The 18327-nt window shown below is 46.4% G+C and overlaps 1 protein-coding gene across 4 annotated transcripts in view; it reads right to left on the reverse strand.

Moving 5' to 3' along the window:
• Nucleotides 1-17349, reverse strand: part of LOC146026467 (ADAMTS-like protein 2) — a 58992-nt gene extending 41643 nt beyond the window's left edge. For 2 of the 4 annotated variants that reach the window (XM_083157160.1, XM_083157163.1), the window contains exons 1-3: nucleotides 16976-17349; nucleotides 3658-3782; nucleotides 2742-2817 (exon numbers count right to left, since the gene is read on the reverse strand). In XM_083157160.1, coding sequence (XP_083013286.1) covers nucleotides 2742-2817; nucleotides 3658-3782; nucleotides 16976-17062 — 288 coding nt within the window. In that variant the 5' untranslated portion in view covers nucleotides 17063-17349. Of the gene's footprint in view, nucleotides 1-2741; nucleotides 2818-3657; nucleotides 3783-5384; nucleotides 5502-16975 lie in introns of those variants that run through there. The other 2 variants (XM_083157161.1, XM_083157162.1) reach the window with 2 other exon arrangements.
• Between the last annotated feature and the right edge of the window lie 978 nt (nucleotides 17350-18327).

Genomic DNA, 18327 nt, shown 5'->3' on the forward strand with positions numbered 1-18327 from the left:
CCCCCCCAGTAGTGTAATTTACATAGAGAATGCCCCCCAGTAGTGTCATTCCGTACTGCGCCCAGTAGAGAAGGGGGTGGGAGCTGGTGTCAGGAATAGAAAGGTAGGGGAGGGGAGAGGGCAAAGGTAAGGGGGTGATAGAGAGAGAGTGTCAGGAAAGAGAGAAATAGAGGGTAAGAGAGGGAGATGTAAGGAGGGAGTAATCAGGAGAGGGGTGCAGTGGATGGATGTGTGAGGAGAGAGTGAGCAGCAGAGGGGAATGTGTAGGAGGGGAGTTCAGCAGATAAGAAGCAGAGATACCAAGACACTGGAATAAAGAAGACACTGCATACAGAGCCTACGTGCCCCACTGTGTCTATTACAGGCGCCTTGCAGCACCCAAGCTCAGCATTAGGAATCACTGTCCTTCAAAGCCTACCCCCCAGACTCCCATTGGCTAGGTTTCACAGGAGTCTGGAGGCAGGATGTGAAGGAGGGTTGAGATGAATGCTGCATCCATGTCCAGCATTCAACTGCTGGGCCTTTATGACTATTCATTAAAGCCATGGAACCATTATAGAATACCCAACAACGGTACCTATTTGGCTTGTGCGGTACCATTTTTTATGGCCTGTACCAGCCAAAAATGGCTTTGTATTGGTTTTCTGGGTCTCCAGTGTGGAAAAGAGGACGACACCTCCTTTACCCGTGACCACGCCCCCAGTTTCAGACGTTGGAGGGTATGTTATAGTTTACTGAAGATATAAGTCATTTGTCCAATACTTACAAACATAAAAGAATTGTGGAAACATGAGCCAGGTCAACAGTGTCGACATATGGTCAACATGCACAAGGTCGACATAGAGAAAAGGTTGACAGAAGCAAAAACTGATGCTTTATGTGATACCCATATGTGCATGCAAGGTGAGGAGGAGGAGGGGGGGGAGCCTAATTATTGCCTTTCCCACAGGTGATGACAATTCTAGAGGCAAATTTACTAAGGTGGGAGTTCTACTGAAGATAGATTCAATCTATTATCTTCTATCTTCTAGAACATGGATGGGGGAACTTTGGCCCTCTAGCAATTGTTGAACTACACATCCCAGCATGCCCTGCTACAGTTTTGCTCTTTGGCCATGCTAAAACTGTTGCAGGGCATGCTGGGATGTGTAGTTCAACAACTGCTAGAGGGCCGAAGGTTCCCCATCCCTGTTCTAAAAGGTGGTAAATAAATAAGAAGTAGAATCTGATTGGTTACTATGAACATTCCGTCTTCCATAGAACTCCCATCTTAGTAAAACGACCCCCTAGTTTCAGCCCAGTTGGTCTTGCGATGGTGGAGAGAGAGAGAGAGAGAGAGAAGTGAGACATTATCTCAACCCTTGAAATGTATTTTCTTGTTTGTTACATTCTTCTTGTAAGTTCCACAGCATATTGTGAATTACTACAAACCCACTGACCGCTTCAAAGACCGTACACAGCCTTGTGCCACTCCTTGAGGCTACCGATGGCTGTGAATGAGTTAGCCACGGTTATTTGCTGTCCCCACAATGATATATGACTTAGACAGGATTATATGTGGGTAATTACATGCTTTACGTGAGGGTAATTACAGGGCTATGTGTGGATAATGACAGGGATTACAACAGTTGTGCAGCGTTATGTAGTAAGCGTAGCGGGTAACAGTCACATCATATCCGCTTGTTTTGTTACAGATGAGGGGACAGTGGTCACGTACAGAGTGTCACCTGCAGTTAGTAGACCAGATTTTATTGAGATATAAGTAGTAAAAGTATCTGTTCTACTGTAATACCGCCCATATATCTATGCAGAAGCGCACCTCCCATTATACCCCTCTGCAGAATATTTTGGCACCTTAGAAATAACTATGTTTAGGTTCAGCAGGAATGCAGACTGTGCTATGTATAGTGTATGCGTGGGTTCCACAGGTCATAAAACAAGTACACAAATATACTGTACGAGGATACATGATTATTATACTGGTTATGAATTTTAAATATCTTAAAGGAGAACGCCAGTGTGTGTGTGGGGGGGGGGGGGGGGGGGATAGTATTCATAAGGCACTCTGACTGCCTGTCCTTGAGGCCTAACAACTTGAATGATAGATGGGCTTTTTAGTTCTGGTTTACACTTAGCCTGCAGCATGTAGGATATAAGTTCTCAAACAAGGGACCGAGGTAGATGTATGAAGCAGACTTCAGTGATAAGGGAGAAGTGATAAAGTGCCTGGTACTTTATCACCGGCCAATCAGATCCTAATTGTCCCTTTTTTAACCCAGCCTGTAACTTAACAGTCAGGAGCTGATTGGCCGGTGATAAAGTACCAGGCACTTTATCACTTCTCCCCCCTTATCACTGCTTCATACATCTACCTCCTGATGCTGAATTGTTAGGAAACTGGGCTCCAGTATTGAGTGCACAGGGAAAAATGAAATTATTTGCCTATATGCAGTTGTACGCATCTATTGGTTTGCCTGGTTAAATTAATGGGTGCCGATTCAGCAGGCCTGTGAATTTGCAGCCCTTGCGATCATCAGAGAATGGCGCATGGCTCAGTGCACATGTGCGAACCTTCTATGCGATCAGAGGCTCCGAACACCTGTGATTGCAAACAGCTCTCTATGTGATTGACAGTGGGCGGTCATTTGGGGGTGTGCTGCCGGTGTTTTCTGGCTGTTGCGCCCAGCCAATGGGAGGGAGATAACAGGTATAAAATACAATAGTTCCGTTCCCTTACTAACCTGTTTCTGACACAGATGGTATTGTTTTGCCTGTCCTCCACATACTGTGCTATCCATTCCTGGAACTGTCTGGAGCCTGCAGGAGACACATTAGTGGGTCGTACAACAAAACAAGTGTATTCTTTTACACATTCCCCTTAATTATAGGTGAAAATTACCGGTTTCTTTCAGTTCTGGGCCACATTAGAATAAGCAACAAGTTTAATTGGTTAATAGTGGTTTGTAAGTGTCCCTGCTCCCTATTAGTAGCCTTGGCTCTTGGATAGGGCAATTCACTGCACCAAGGGTCTGATTCTGGTTGATTCGCCAAGCAGTGAAAATTTGCTGCTTAGCTGCCAACTAATGCCACCCACAGGGCGAGCGAATGCCCGCCCCCTTTGCGTACATTACTGAATAAATGTTTTACATAAAAATCTATTGGCAAGGGTGCGTACAGAGGCGAAATCCTTCGATGGTCGCTCCAATGATTTTTTCCCCCTGTTCATGAATATAAGTCAGCATTGACTTGCCCTATCCAGCCTGAGAACGGGGAGGGTGGCTGAAGTCCTGTGATGTCAGATGCCTGCCAGTGTTTTTGCATGGGGACGCCCAGCATTTTCCAGGGTGCACCCACAGTTTTTGGTTTCCTGGGAGCACCCCCCCATGCAAACGCCCCCTGCCCCCCCCCCCCCCCCTTGTGCGAATGCGTTGGCGACAATACAAGTCGCTGAAGGCGTCCGCACAGCAGCCATGCACATGAGTATATGCGAATATGCGCAAAGCACAAACATCAGTCCCTGGTACGAATACTCAGAATGAGCCCCCAAAATTCTAATGTGTTTGTGAGTGAACCATAAGTCCCTAAAGTTGGATCTATTTATATGGCTTAGGAAAAAACACATCATAAATGGCATTATTCAAGCCTAGCAATACCTACCTCTGACGTAGGCAATGCCTTTCTCGAGACATCACTCCCCCTCCACAGGTTCTAGAGCAGGTGGACCAGGAACTCCACTCACCCCACCACTCAGTCACATCTTCTTCCCACACCTCACTGCTGTCCTGACAAGACCAGAGAGCGTCAGCAAACAACACAGCACCACAAAGCATAAGCATTACACCGATAATTACTACACCACTGAAATGGCCGTCCAGTTTGGCAATCTTGGGTCACTTTGTTATAACGGGAAACGGTCATCTGTCAGACCACACTTAGGTCGACAGTCATTAGGTCGACCCCGGAAGGTCGACTGGCCCCAAGGTCGACAGGGTTAACAGCCGACATGGGTCAAGGTCGACATGACTTAAGGTCGACATGGGCCTAGGTCGACATGGGTTTAGGTCGACAGTCATTAGGTCGACATGAGTTTTTCACAGTTTTTTTAGCCGACATGTGCCGACAGGCGGTATTTCATGCCCTACCATCCACTAGGGCGTGGTGGGAGAATAAAATAGTGTGCCGAGCATAGCGAGGCACCGTGCCCGAAGCATCGCGAGCAAAGCGAGCTATGCGAGGGGCTGCGGTTCCACTCCAACTGTATCCATGTCCACTGTGTCGACATTCGGGTTAAAAAACAGTGAAAAACTCATGTCGACCTAATGACTGTTGACCTTAACCCATGTCGACCTTGACCCATGTCGACCTTTAACCCTGTCGACCTTGGGGCCAGTCGACCTAATGACTGTAGACCTAAGTCTGGTCTGACAGATGTACTGATTCCGTTATAACATACATACTGTAGTTATAATAAATGTAGTGGCAGAGCAATGAGCAGTAACATTGTAATGTTAATATACAGTATGTGTAACAATATAAGCACAGCATACCCTATTGCAGATATGGGCCAGATGCACTAAGCTTCACTGTGTTTGAAAAATGTCAGGCAGGAGTTGATTGGCTGGCTGTTTATCACTCTAAATTTGATCACTTTTGAAGCTTAGTGCATCCGGCCCTGTGTCGCAAACCAATCAGCACCTATCATTTATCAAGCACAGCTGTAAAGTGATAGTTAGACGCTGAATGGTTGGTACTTTACTTTTCTCCACTGGATCTCTCTCCAAGCTTATGGGTCCTACACACAGGGAGATGCTGAAGCGTGAATGCTTCAGCGAGATTGCTCAGCACACAGCGATGTGTCCCGGCTGTGTGCGATCTGTCAGGGACAGTGTTCTCCAGTGAGAACACTGGTCCTGATCTCGGCAATTATAGATTTGTCCCGCATGCTGGATATTAATCGCCTGGAGATAGCAATGCTTGGGGACGTTATCGGTATCGTCTCCACACACCTAACGATGTAGGGGCAATTTCTAAACGATTTAGTAAGATCGCTTAGAAGATGCCATCAAATTGTGTAGGCTCAATTAGATGTTTCCCCATTATGGCCTTAATAGTTGATTACATATTCAGTAACATTTAAGATCCTCCTATTATATAGTAGATGCAAAATGAGATAAGTCTCATAAGTCTCAAACAATTCCTGCTATTGTGTGATTGTGTGACTATTGGGAGTGCTACCGTGTTTCCCCGATAATTAGACCTCCCCCGAAAATAAGACCTACCCCAGATTTTGGACATGTGTCCAAAATAAGACCTCCCCCGAAAATAAGGCCGATTAAATTTTCAAAGCAATGGATTCCAAACAATAAATACTAGCCCCCGCTAACCTCCGCTAACCTCCAGGTGATCTTCGGTCACCTCTGAGGTATTTAGAGACCACCGGCTTCTACAGATGCTGCTTTGCTCCCGGTCCCAGGGATGCATTGCGGGAGGCGGCGTGACGCCGCTGCGCACATCACGCGGCTGCAGCAGAGCACGGAGCGCTGGTGTTGCTGAGACTGAGCGGAGGAGAGGTGTGTAAAGGAGGCTGTTACGGTACGTTCCCTCTCTTTAACGGACTGGGGGCATGTTTTAAAGGAGGATTGCTGTCAATGTGTACCGTATTAAAATAAGACCTCCCCTGAAAATAAGGCCTATGGTGTCAGTGTCTTATTATCGGGGAAACACAGTATTAGCTTTTCCCCCCATATCTGTACAGTAATCATCTAGATGTATCACACTTTCCACATGTGAAGTGGGAATCGATAGCATTGAGGAGGAGCATTGACTGCACCAGGAATGGGTAAGGGAAGCGGAATGGGGTCATGTGAGGGATAGAGTGTGGGGGACGGATGGAGGTAACACAGCACATAGCAGGTCTCTTATATAGAGGCCTGATTCAGAGATGGAGGTAGTTCACATCACTGCTGCATCTCTGGAAATGTGCTAATGCAGCAAGAGACTTCTGAGGGAAATATAAACTTCTCCTGACAGCATCGAAGATCCGCTTGCTGCATCCTAAGATGCAGTATTGTATCGTATGCATGAACATCGGTCATCTGAGTAACCCTGAGATTACTCAGACTGGCCCTTACATCTCTGCAGCAGAGGCCAGGAAGTCTTCATCAGAAGATGCAGACCCTGTCCACAAAATTGGGACAATACGCCCGTTTGCAGTTGTACGCAAACTATTAATTAGGCCAACGGATAGATAGATAGATAGATAGATAGATAGATAGATAGATAATAGATAGATAGATGACAAGTTATGCTGACCATACATCAGGATGACCTGCTAACAATCATGACTTTGTCCAAATTTTCCTTCAACTCCCCAGCAGTCCCAGACTCATGCATTGGTGGTTTTGTTCGTCGGGAGGCTTGCCACCTAGCAACAGCTGGTGGGTTATGGTGTAAGCCTCCCGACATACGCTGGAATGGTATAGTGAAATAAAATTTTCACTTACCTTACCACAGCCAGGGGAGTAGGGAGCTTAGCTGCTGATGCATGACATGTGCACAGGCAGTGCACATATACTGCAGGTCATGCAGGTGCACTCTAGTCACATGCTCCTGCTGTATATAAGGCTAAGCTCCGCCCCCTGAGGTCAGATTTTACCTCAGCGCTGAAGGAAGGAGGAAGCTGTGTCTGTGTCTGCTACAGACAGACTAATAAAATCCCCATCCTTCAGCAAAACAAACGGCCCTCCAAACATTACATGGCTGTGGCTGCTTATACCTCCTCTTCCTTACAGAATGAGGTATTATTTAAGAGGAGAAAGTTATTTAACCCTGTCAGGTCGGGAGACAGCAGGGAAGTTTCTGTGGAGAAAGGAGAGCCCAGTCAGGCAGAGTTTCTTCAAGAGATGCCTGTTCAGGCAATAACATCTCTTTACCAGGTATTGCCTGCAGTAGGAATACCTGAGAGGTCTGTAAAAGGAGAAAGGAGAGCCAAGACAGGCAGAGTCTCCTCCTCCCCCTGCCTATTCTCACAGTGTTGTGGAAAGGCACAAAAATAAACAAACAACAGTTTATGTTTCTTCAAGAGATGCCTGTTCAGGCAATAACATCTCTTTACCAGGTATTGCCTGCAGTAGGAATACCTGAGAGGTCTGTAACAGACCACCCTCTCTTGCCCATGGCCAGCACATTTTCCTGCCTGTCACTGGCAGTATGCTCAACAACAAGCTCATAACAGGGACTAGTGCTCAGAAAAGGGACTAGTCACCACAGTACACAGTCCCCAGCTAACTCACAGGGAGTGGCTTGGGAGTTGGAGGATGTAACAAGATCCAGTGAATCCTCTCACAGGGGTGAATATAGTGATTTGCAAATGACCTGAGTGGCATTGGCAAGTGAAATGCCCCATTTATGCTATACACAGCACACTCTGCCCTGAACAAGTGCTTGAGGTGTAGTAATTCACCCAGCTGGCTTTTGCAGCCCCTCATTAAGGAGGACAGATTGTTGTCTGTAACACCTGGGCATTCCTGAAATCCCTGCCCCTTTTTACCCTAGAGATTGACTCTGCTTTCTCAGCACAAGTGGGGGGAAAAGTGCTGCAAAAAATAAATAAATAAAAATAAATAAAGTTCATAGTAACTGACACTGTGGGCCAGTATTATTTGCCCTGGATAAGGCAGAGTAAAAAGGGTTCCAGCGAACTCCCTAGATTCCCTGCTTCCAAATGGCCCTATTGAAAGCTGTTAATAGAGCTACCCTGATGATTGGCCAGGCCTTTAATTCTATTTCAAATGCCTGCAGAACTGCCAGCAAGCAAGTGCAGATCTCAGTAATGTAGCTCCTGCATCAGTGGATGTCCCAAACCTAATTCTGATCTTTCAGTCCTGACTTCATACACAAGGTTAAGTCCCTAACCCTTCAAGGGGCCTGTTTGCTAGGAGGGTCATTCTGTTAGAGCCAGCAGTTTGAACCTAGAGCAATGTGACAGCCACAGAGTGCTCAGAGGAGGCTTCTCCCAGACACAGGTCACGAGAGGTGAAGTGAATATCATCCTAATAAAGACAGAGGATTCCTCCCTGTCTTTTTTACAGAGCATTGGCCTCCTGTAGGCGGACTACCATGTATAGGTGGGATAGGGTTACCACCCGTCCGGGATTACTCCGGACAGTCCGGTAATTAACACCGGCGTCCGGAGTCCGGAGGGGTGGCTGCCCCGGACTATACATAGTCCGGGAATTGATCTCACCCCCACCCGGCGGCAGCCGGCACCGCCGATTACTGCAGGCAGCAATTACATGTGTCACATTCAGTGACACATGTAGGGTTACCTCAAGAGACATACCTAACCCACACCACGTGAGGAAGCCGGGGGGTATGCAGTCACGCCGCCGCGGCGCTCGCTGGGAGGAGGAGGGAGGCGGGACACAGACTTGTGAGTGTCACTGTGTGACCAACTCCTCCCCGGCTCCTCCTGCAGGCAGCGGCGCGACACAGTGACAGGTGAGTGCTGCTGCGGCTGGACAGATGGCGCCGGCCCGGCGGTGAGCTATGGCGCTGCGCAGCACTGGCAACGGTGCTACGTCTAACCCCCCAGACCAGCATCCCTGCCCTCACCCACCCTGTAACTCGCGCTGTGCAGCAGTGGCAACGGCCCTACGTCTAACACCCCCCCCCCCCCCCCAGCATCCCTGCCCCTCACCCACCCTGTAACTCTCCCCTAAGTGTCCCTGCCCTCCCACTCCCTCTATCTCCTCCCTCACCTACCCTGACCCTCCTCCACCCTGTAACTCACCCCCTCAGCATCCCTGCCCTAATGCTCCTTCTAACTCCCTCCTCAGCAACCCTGCCCTCCTGCACCCTCTACTTCCTCCCTCAGTGACCCTGACCCTCCTTCACCCTGTAACTCCCCCCCCCCCTCAGCGACCTTGACCCTCCTGCACCCTGTAACTTCATCCTCAGCAACCCTGCCCTCCTGTACCCTCTAATTCCCCGCTCAGTGACCCTGACCCTCCTTCACCCTGTAACTCCCCCCGGCCCTCAGTGACCCTGCCTTCCCGCTCCCTCTAACTCCTCCCTCAGCGACCCTGACCCTCCTGCTCCATGTAACTTTCAGAAGCCAGTGAGGGCTGCTGCCCCTCTGGGAACAGTTGCCCCTGTGGCTCTCTTGCAGCCATGTAGGCCCCACACTCTCTGTATCCGGGCAATATGTTTTTAAACCGTGTATTATTTTTATTATTATTATTTTACTTACTGGTACTTACTCCAGTGTTTCAAAGTAGCTGATGCTGGTGCTCTTTCAGTGTTGGGATACAGATAGGAATGGTGCTGCACTCATGGCATCACGGAAATGTGCAATAATACCAACACAGTTTACCAACATTAAACTGTGGTGTAATATTTCTACGCTTCCGTGATGCCATGAGTGCGACAACATTCCTATCTACTGTATATACATTTGCATGGGAATTCTCTTTGAGTCCATGACACTTGTTGCAAGGTCATGCCCTTAGTTTGAGGCCTTGGAAACTTGCCCCAGAGCGTGCATGCCTTCGGCGTGCACATGTTACACCTACACCACTTCCACTGTCATTTTTTTTCTGGATCCACCCCTGGTGACGATTGAACTTGTGGTGCGCAGTTACTATTCCAGGGCAGTGCAGTATCTACAGGCTGCACACTGTGCAGCCCGACCTGCAGTCCTGCAGTCCCCTCCCGCTGCTGTATCTCCTACCATGTACCCTGCGGCTCAGTCTCTCTCTCACCTGATCAGCCAGCTACTGGGGCCTGGCCCAGGCCGCAGCTACTGTCATCCAGGACTATCAGCGCAGTAAGCAGATTAGCAGCAGGCACTGGCAGCCAGCAGCGCCAGCTCATGAGGCACAAGCTCACTGCCTCGATGAGCATTTGTACTCCCCCTTGGCAATGAGCGTTTGTACTCCAACTTGGCAATGAGCATTTGCACTCCACCTTGGCAACGGGCATTTTCACTCCCCATTGGCAGCGAGCATTTGCCCTCCACCTTGGCAATGAGCATGGAGTCCCTGGCATCGAGCATTAAGAACCTGTCTTCGAGCATGAAGGAACTGGCATTGAGAATGAAGGACCTAGCAATTAACATGTACGTAGGCAGCACTTATATGTCATAATATGTAATAGCCATTATGTTGTGTTTGGGATAACGTGTAATGGGCATTAGTGTGTGTGGCAAAACATGTAATGGGCATGTAGTATACTATGTAATGGGCGTGCGGTGTAAGTTTTGGAGTGCGCCTTCGGCACACACTGTCCCTGTTGTCCTTATTTTTTTTTTTTAAATGGCTAAATGGGCATAATGGCATGTGGTATAATATGGGTGTGTGACCCATATTATACCACATGCATTATGCCAAATAGGCATTATAGTGTAAATTATTGGTGTGCGCTTTCGGTGTGCACTGTCCATGTTGTTCCTATTTTTCAAAAAATGTCCAGTCATGGCATAAGGTGTAATGGGCATCACAGTGTGTGGCATAATGAGTAATGGGCATCACCGTGTAATCGGCATTGCAGTGAATTTTTTTAGGCGCGCATTGTCCATGTTGTCGCTCCTTTAGAAAAAGTTTGTTGAGTCCTGGCACAATGTGTAATGGCCTTTGCGATGAATGGTGTAACATGTAATGGACATTACTGCGTGTGATGTAACTGGCATTATGGTGTGCAAAATCAAAAATGAAATTAAAGCAAAGGTTAAAAAAAAACAGCATAAGGCGGGTCAAGGGGCGGGGCTGGGGCGGGTCAGTGGGTGGGCTGTGGGTGTGTCAAGGGGTGGGTCACTGTCCGGGAATCCCTCAACACAAAGGTGGTAACCTGAAGGTGGGAGGAGGGGCATATTCCCCTTGTTCCTTTTCCTAACCAGATATGCTCCCATCCAGGGAACACTAGTTCTGGATGCTGGATAAATAATGTCCCTGGCCCTTTAACAGGGCTAGATCGAGTCGGCAGACAATTGCAAATAGGTTGGGTCAGCTACCATTTCCCTGTAAGGAAACAGGACCTTTCATATAGGCCAGTACTGAATATATATGAAACCTTGGTCTTTCCATATGGAGGGTTTAGCAGATATACCCTTTAGGCTGGTCCAAGCTAAACATTGTAGCTAAACAGACCTGAAGGAGGCATTTAACATGATACTGGAACATCCAAATCATAATAGGCTGCTAAGTTCCCTGTGGAGAGACGTTCCATGCAACTGGATTGTAATGGATTTTGGACTGTCCAATGCCCCTTACATACTCATATGCATCATGAAGGCAGCAATTACACACCTCAGACAGTAAAGGGTTTGCTGTTATTATCTACCTAGGTAATCTCCTGGTAGTGAATGCAGAACAATTGTCCCCCTTTTCTCCCAGGTATCTTATCCTGTCGCTCCTCTGGCATCTAGGTTTTCATAAGAACCTTGAGAAATTTGTATTAATACCTTCGCAATCTGTTGTCTTTCTGGGGTCTTTGATAGATTCCTCTTCTTTATCAATAGCGGTTCCCTCAGACAAGTGGAACGCCATACAAGTCTGTTTCTTAGGTGCTCAGTTTTCACTGAGAGACTTGGCTAGGCTGATAAGGAAAATGAGAGCCTCAGATCCTGGGTTTTCTCCACGTACCTCTCATATGCAGACAATTCCAGAACCTCCTATCATCCCTTATTTGACAGGATTAGGACAGACAAAATGATACTATCTCCCATAGTCCACAAGGAGATTCACAGTTGGAAAACATTTCCTATTCCAGATCTCCCCTACCTCCTACTCCAGACATAGTCATCACATCAGATGCATCCCTCATGGGCTGGGGGGCATTCACCCAGTGCAATACAGTAGGAGGGAAGTGGACCGCTTGAGATTCTAAAGCTCATATCAATCTCAGAGCTAAGAGCTGCCAGATTGGCTATATCCTCTGTATTTCCCTCAGATCCACGGGATAATTCAGTTCAGCTCTGTCTGGACAACAAAACCACTGTTTATCTACCTCAAAAGAATAAGAGGCACTTGATCTTGCATTCTCTGTCAGCAGGCAATAAATGCCTGGAAGTGGGCAGTACAGCGGTCCATTCTCCTGTTTGCTACATGCATACAAGAAGAGTTAAACAAGTTAGCCATTTCCTTATACATAACCAGTCATACTGTGGATTGAGCGACTCTCCAGTTCCTTCGGAGGTGTAGATTTAGATCCCACTGCTGCCATAACACACCAGAGATCTTTCTCAGAATTGCAAAGACCTTGGGTCACCCACAAGTGGATACGTTTGCAACACCATCAAACGTACAAGTTCTGACATTCATATCCAAATATCAAGGGACTCTCCACAAGGATGCTATGTCCTTTTTCGCGGGCCGACATTCCACTTTCATATGCCTTTTTCCCTCTGGCTCTGCGGATGTGGGTCACCCACAAAATCAAAACTGCCTTGTCCAAAATACCCAAATATTTCTGCTATACTCTGTCTGGCCCTCCAGAGTTTTGTTCCCTTTATCAACCTTTTCCACAAGGTTCCGGGCTTCCTCTAGGTTCATCTACAGACTGCTTCCAGGGCAGCACAGACCTACTGAAACATCTTCCACATTGTATGTGGATTGCAACATTACTAGGTTGCAGACCATTCCCAACCTCTCTGCCTTTTCCACGCCTTGCCTGTTTTAGGCCTAGAATAAGATCCAGATATCAATCCATAATTGAATTTCTAGCCTTACAGTCCTCTAACCTTCCTTTTTCAGGCCCCCTTTTCCGAGCCTAGCATAACTCTGGACTTCCTTGCCACCACATTCGAAACAGGTTTGGCTTATGCCAAGATATGCTCATATGGCTTGACTCTAGCTCTCCTTATCCCAGGCCTCAGAGAATAAGAATACTTAAAGGATTCTTTCTAGCTAGCCCACCATGCTACGGCATTCTACCTGGTGGGACATTAACCCCTTTTTGTACTTCTTGGCCACTATACCACCATCTGCAGATATCTTTGGCCTTTCAAAGAAGTTAGCTTCACTGTTAGCCCCTGCCTTTGCAGCCAGAGGGGCTGAGTTTTCGTCAAACCACATATCTGAACCTGGATGACCCCTACGCCAGTGGGTTTCCTTATTATTCTACGGGGACACACAAAAACAAGTTCCATGCACACACCTCTGGTGGAATGTAATCTGGTCAGAGACCAGTCAGATCCAGATCTTTGTATAGTTGATTGCCAATCCACTTACTTACCCCTCACAGTACCTGTAAGGAGAGACATCAAACAAACTTCTCTCTCACATGCCAGAATATTTTTCATCCTGCCAGACCTTTTTATGACCAGGGAGTGTATAGTTTCCACCATACAGAGTTCTGGAATAGACACTCCACTTCAGAGGCCATCCCCTTCACTGTGACGCAGTTAATTCAATGGCTGCTAGAGGCATACCATTTCAGCCTGTATTGCAAGCTGCACATTGTTCATCCGCTTGGACTTTCTTTAGACATTGCTGGAGGCCTTTTGGTTCTCAAAGAATTGCGTTCCTTAGAGCAACCACCAGGTGTGTGGTAGTCTACCCACCAGCTGTTGCTAGGTGGCAAGCCTCCCGACGAACAAACACTAGTTTGCAGGAATCTATGATCTGCAAACTCTCTTTGTTCTAGGGAATAGGATTGCCACCTAGCAACAGCTCCCACCCTTCCCACCCAGTACCTTGCTAGGTCTGCTGCTTGTTCTCTCTAAGGTTCGGTTATATACCTAACTTATCCTTTGATTCAAGGCACTCCAAAGGCCTAGAAGAAGCAACAAGTGCAGTCACCTAAAGATCAGAAATTAATTATTTCCTCTTCTCTGCTATACTCACAAGTTTGCCTCAGTTTATAACATGCCTGGCTACAATACAGCATGGCAGTTATTTTAGTTGTTGGTTCCTAGTCCAACCCAGTTTCATTCTTACTCCTTCCAGTAGAGTTTCTCAGATCTGATCTATGTTCGTTATGAATGTTCTAGTTAACATTATTTTTGCATAAAATGGTCTTTGCATACAATGGTATTTCTCTCTTGTTCCACTTTAGGATTGCCATCTGTAAGCTTCTGTAAAATCTGACCTCAGGGGGCGGAGCTTAGCCTTATATACAGCAGGAGCATGTGACTAGAGTGCACCTGCATGACCTGCAGTATATGTGCACTGCCTGTGCACATGTCATGCATCAGCAGCTAAGCTCCCTACTCCCCTGGCTGTGGTAAGGTAAGTGAAAATTTTATTTCACTATACCATTCCAGCGTATGTCGGGAGGCTTACACCATAACCCACCAGCTGTTGCTAGGTGGCAATCCTATTCCCTAGAACAAAGAGAGTTTGCAGATCATAGATTCCTGCAAACTAGTGTTTTGGACACGCAATGTACTCACAATGTGCCCCAATCCATCGTATGATCCAGCTGTTTCATACAATCCAGCTGCTGCATACGACCGGTCGTCTCACGATCGATTCTATGCGCCTAAACTGCCTGAAAACCGCCACTCAAAATTACACTGTTCGTGTCAGCTGTAGAACAACCGGTTGCATGTGCTTGAAAGCAGTCATGAACTGCTGCCAATAGTGACTGATCAGATGTGCAGCATGTCTGATCAGAGGACCAACCACTCGAGCCGCAGGAGCGCGCATCATCATGAGATTGTATACTTGGGAACAATATCGTTCTGATGTATGGGGAACTATAGATCAATAGATAGATAGATAGATAAAGGCCACTCATGATGGTACAGAAACGGGCATCTCCAAGACATGAAAGGTATTTAGAAAACCATTCGAGGCTGAGAACAGAATAAAACACACAACTCCCAGAAAAAAATAACTTAAATATTGAGATTCATCTAAAAGTTGTAGGGAGAAATCCCTAAGTGCAGGTCATTTGTCTTCCCCCCTTTTCCTTCTCCCACTACCCCCCAGGCCTGGTGGTGTTAAAAGCTGTAAACCTCTCCTCTAGCTAAAACGTTTGATCTCCTACTTAAAAGGGACGCCAGCAGTTACACCCCTTCAGTGCTGGTGGGGGCAAGAGCAGAAGGAAAGGATTAGGGAGATGGTGTGAAGTGATAGACGAGGGATGAGGGAAATTTAGAACGAGGGTCAGTAAATGCTGACAGATGAAGTATAATAGCCACATCTGTATTCTGGAACGAACATGGAGGAAATACATTCTGTGATAATGAATAAAAGTTGAATACATTATTTGAGCACAAGAGAAAGGGTTAATCCTTTAGCCCTATAGCAGAGTAGTAGTTGGCTGCATGGGGGGCTGCAGGAAAAGTCATGTGTCTTTTGTGCTAAGGGTAACCTAAGGTCTTACCATTCACAAACCACTGAATTTGCAAATTCCAGCATGATTCTGCACATTGTGCACACATCTAACATTTCTGAGCCCAACAGCACAGAACCTGAGAACCTTCTGCCCTAAGGCAAGTGACTCTTTTCATTTAATGATCCTAAGCTGTACTCTTTCCAAGGACTCATAGCACATACAGTACCAGGTGCATTAGTGTTGTCATCCGAGGATAAGTTCCCATTAACTCTCTACTGAAAGTCTGCAAAGCCCAGTAATACAGGTAATCTGTCATGTATCGTAGCTTTAGAATTGGGAAAAGGACACAAAATAAGCCTTTGATGAGAATTTAATAAACAATTACTGAATTAGAAATGTCGGAATCTGATTATGATGTGGGTGGTATATTACACCAATAGGTACATTTATGGCATTTTCAGCCAGGTATATTAGTAAACAGTGCTAACTACACTGCCCAATGCATATCTCTGCATGATGTCATACAGCTCACACCGATAGGTGCAGACACAGAACCTGCAAATCAGATGTACCAAACACATTACATATAGTCCTTCAAAACCAGTATTCAATGCGAGCAGTGACAGCAAACATTCGGAATGAATTCAACTGAGTATTCAACTGACCCTCCCTGCACACGCCGTTTCCACCTTGCTGGGTTTTTACAGGGGCGTGGAAACGTCGCGTGAGGCCGCCAAAACAGCGAGGCTCGCAGCTACATGCAGTGGGCTCCCTGCATTAGCCACGGACCTCGCCGCTTGGGGGAATCCTCGCCGTCCTCTGACAGCGAGGATTGTTCCGGAGAGTTGAATAGGGTGAGCGGCCGGCACGGGGGTTAAACTAAGAGGGTCACTTGTTTACGGCGATTGCTGGGCGATTGAATACGGCCCATAGGCACACAAGGTCCCACAGTCAAGGTTATGTCTATGTGTGAGCATATGAAAATATATATATATATATATAATATATATATATATATATATATATATATATATATATATGGCGCTGCGGACCACTTGTGGTACATTACAAATAAAATTTAATATTGTAAAATATAATATGTATGTGTATATCTAGATGTGTGTATATGTATATGATATATATATATATATATATATATATATATATATATATATATATATATATATGGCGCTGCGAACCACTTGTGGTACATTACAAATAAAATATAATAATGTAAAATATAATATTTATGTGTATATATAGATGTGTGTATATGTATATGATATGTATATATATATATATATATATATATATACACATACACACACATATATATATATATATACACACACACACATATATATATATATATACACACACACACACACACACATATATATATATACACACACACATACACACATTAATAATCTTCACAAATATAGAATTCTAGACATACAAACTACTGTATGCAAATACCTATTTTGATCATAGTGTTAATTACATTATTATTATATTTATTATTATTAATAATAATAATAATATTATATTAAACTTTATTGGCATGTGCATGTCATGTATGTAGAAAAGAGTCTCTCTGCATGTACACTGCACGGTGTGTACACCAGGCTGCTCCATGCAGCATGTCCCCTTGATTGTACCCAGTCATAGCAATGGTAGGTGGGATGCCTGTTACCTTAGCGCTGGAGGTGGCTCCGGGCTGCAGGCAGTGGAGGATGAGCAGCAGGATCAGCCCGGGGGGGCGGCGGTGAGAAGCAGACATCCCTGTACTGCAGCTGCGGCAGGAAAAGCCTCGGCACCGGCTGGGGCAGCCCGCTCCCTCCCCGCATGGCCAAGTAATTACAGGCTCTGAGCTCTGTGAGGCTGGGGGAGCTCCGGGCCGGGACAGGGGGAGGGGGAGAGGGGGGCACAGGAAGGACAGGGAGAGATGGCTCAGGGGAGGGAGAGAGGTAGATAGGACGGTGGTGGGGAGGAGGACAAGTACAGGGGATGGGGCAGAGGAGAAGTGTCAGCGGCAGGATGGCTGCGGTGATGAAGTGGGAGTCAGGCTGAGATTTGTGTGCTGATATGAGGTGGGAGAAGATATAATGGAGGGGTGTGAGGAGCAGAGGAGGTGACAGGAGGAGAAGTCATAAGAGGGAGGGCAAGAGGTAGACATACAGGTAACAACCAGAAGTGTATGGTTGGCAACAGTGAAGGCTGCTTACATGCCAATCCCAACAGGTTGCTATGTATTTGTGGCTGTGCACTGGGGGTGTGAAAGATTCTAAACACCCCAACATTAATGCCCGGGGGTCTGATCATGATAGGGGTTCAGTAAATTAGATAGACAGTGAACATGTTGTCATTCATGTCATCATGAGAATGTCGAGATGGCACAAGCATTGACATGCAACATGTCAACGTATTCAGCGTGATGACATGTAGCTTATGAAATGTCTACATGGTCACAATTTGCTAGGTAGACCTAAGCAAGTTGACACTTTGCAGATGTTGTCATTTCAACCATATCAACATCATAAAATGTAAAATTCTAATGTCAACATAAATGTTGACATAGTGAATGTCAGCATCGTGACTGCATTACTGTGTGCATGATGCATATTTTCCAATGTTTATATATACATATATATATATATATATATATATATATAATGAAATAAAAATGTGTAATAATCATAGTCTATATCAGTGGTGGATTTCACCTATGGGCTGCTGGACTTCAACCCCCCCCCCAGTAAAATTTGAAATTGCAATCTGCGTGACTTCAGTGGCTCCAATATCCGATATCCACAGCCCCCCTACCTTCAAAAGCTAGGAGCCACTGCAGGCCTATAATTCTGCCTGTGTTTCCACTGGAGAGCGCCTGATGGATCACCGGGACACACAAACACCCCTCTGTTCATTGCACCACCACCACCACCACCCCCCCCCCCCCCCCCCCCCACCACCACCACCACCACCACCATATACTGCCCCACCATATACTGCTGGGAATCAAGGCCGGTGCCAGGCCTGTCTGGGCCC

Source organism: Crinia signifera, chromosome 8, assembly GCF_055691185.1.
Source record: "Crinia signifera chromosome 8, ASM5569118v1, whole genome shotgun sequence".
Taxonomy (NCBI): domain Eukaryota; kingdom Metazoa; phylum Chordata; class Amphibia; order Anura; family Myobatrachidae; genus Crinia; species Crinia signifera.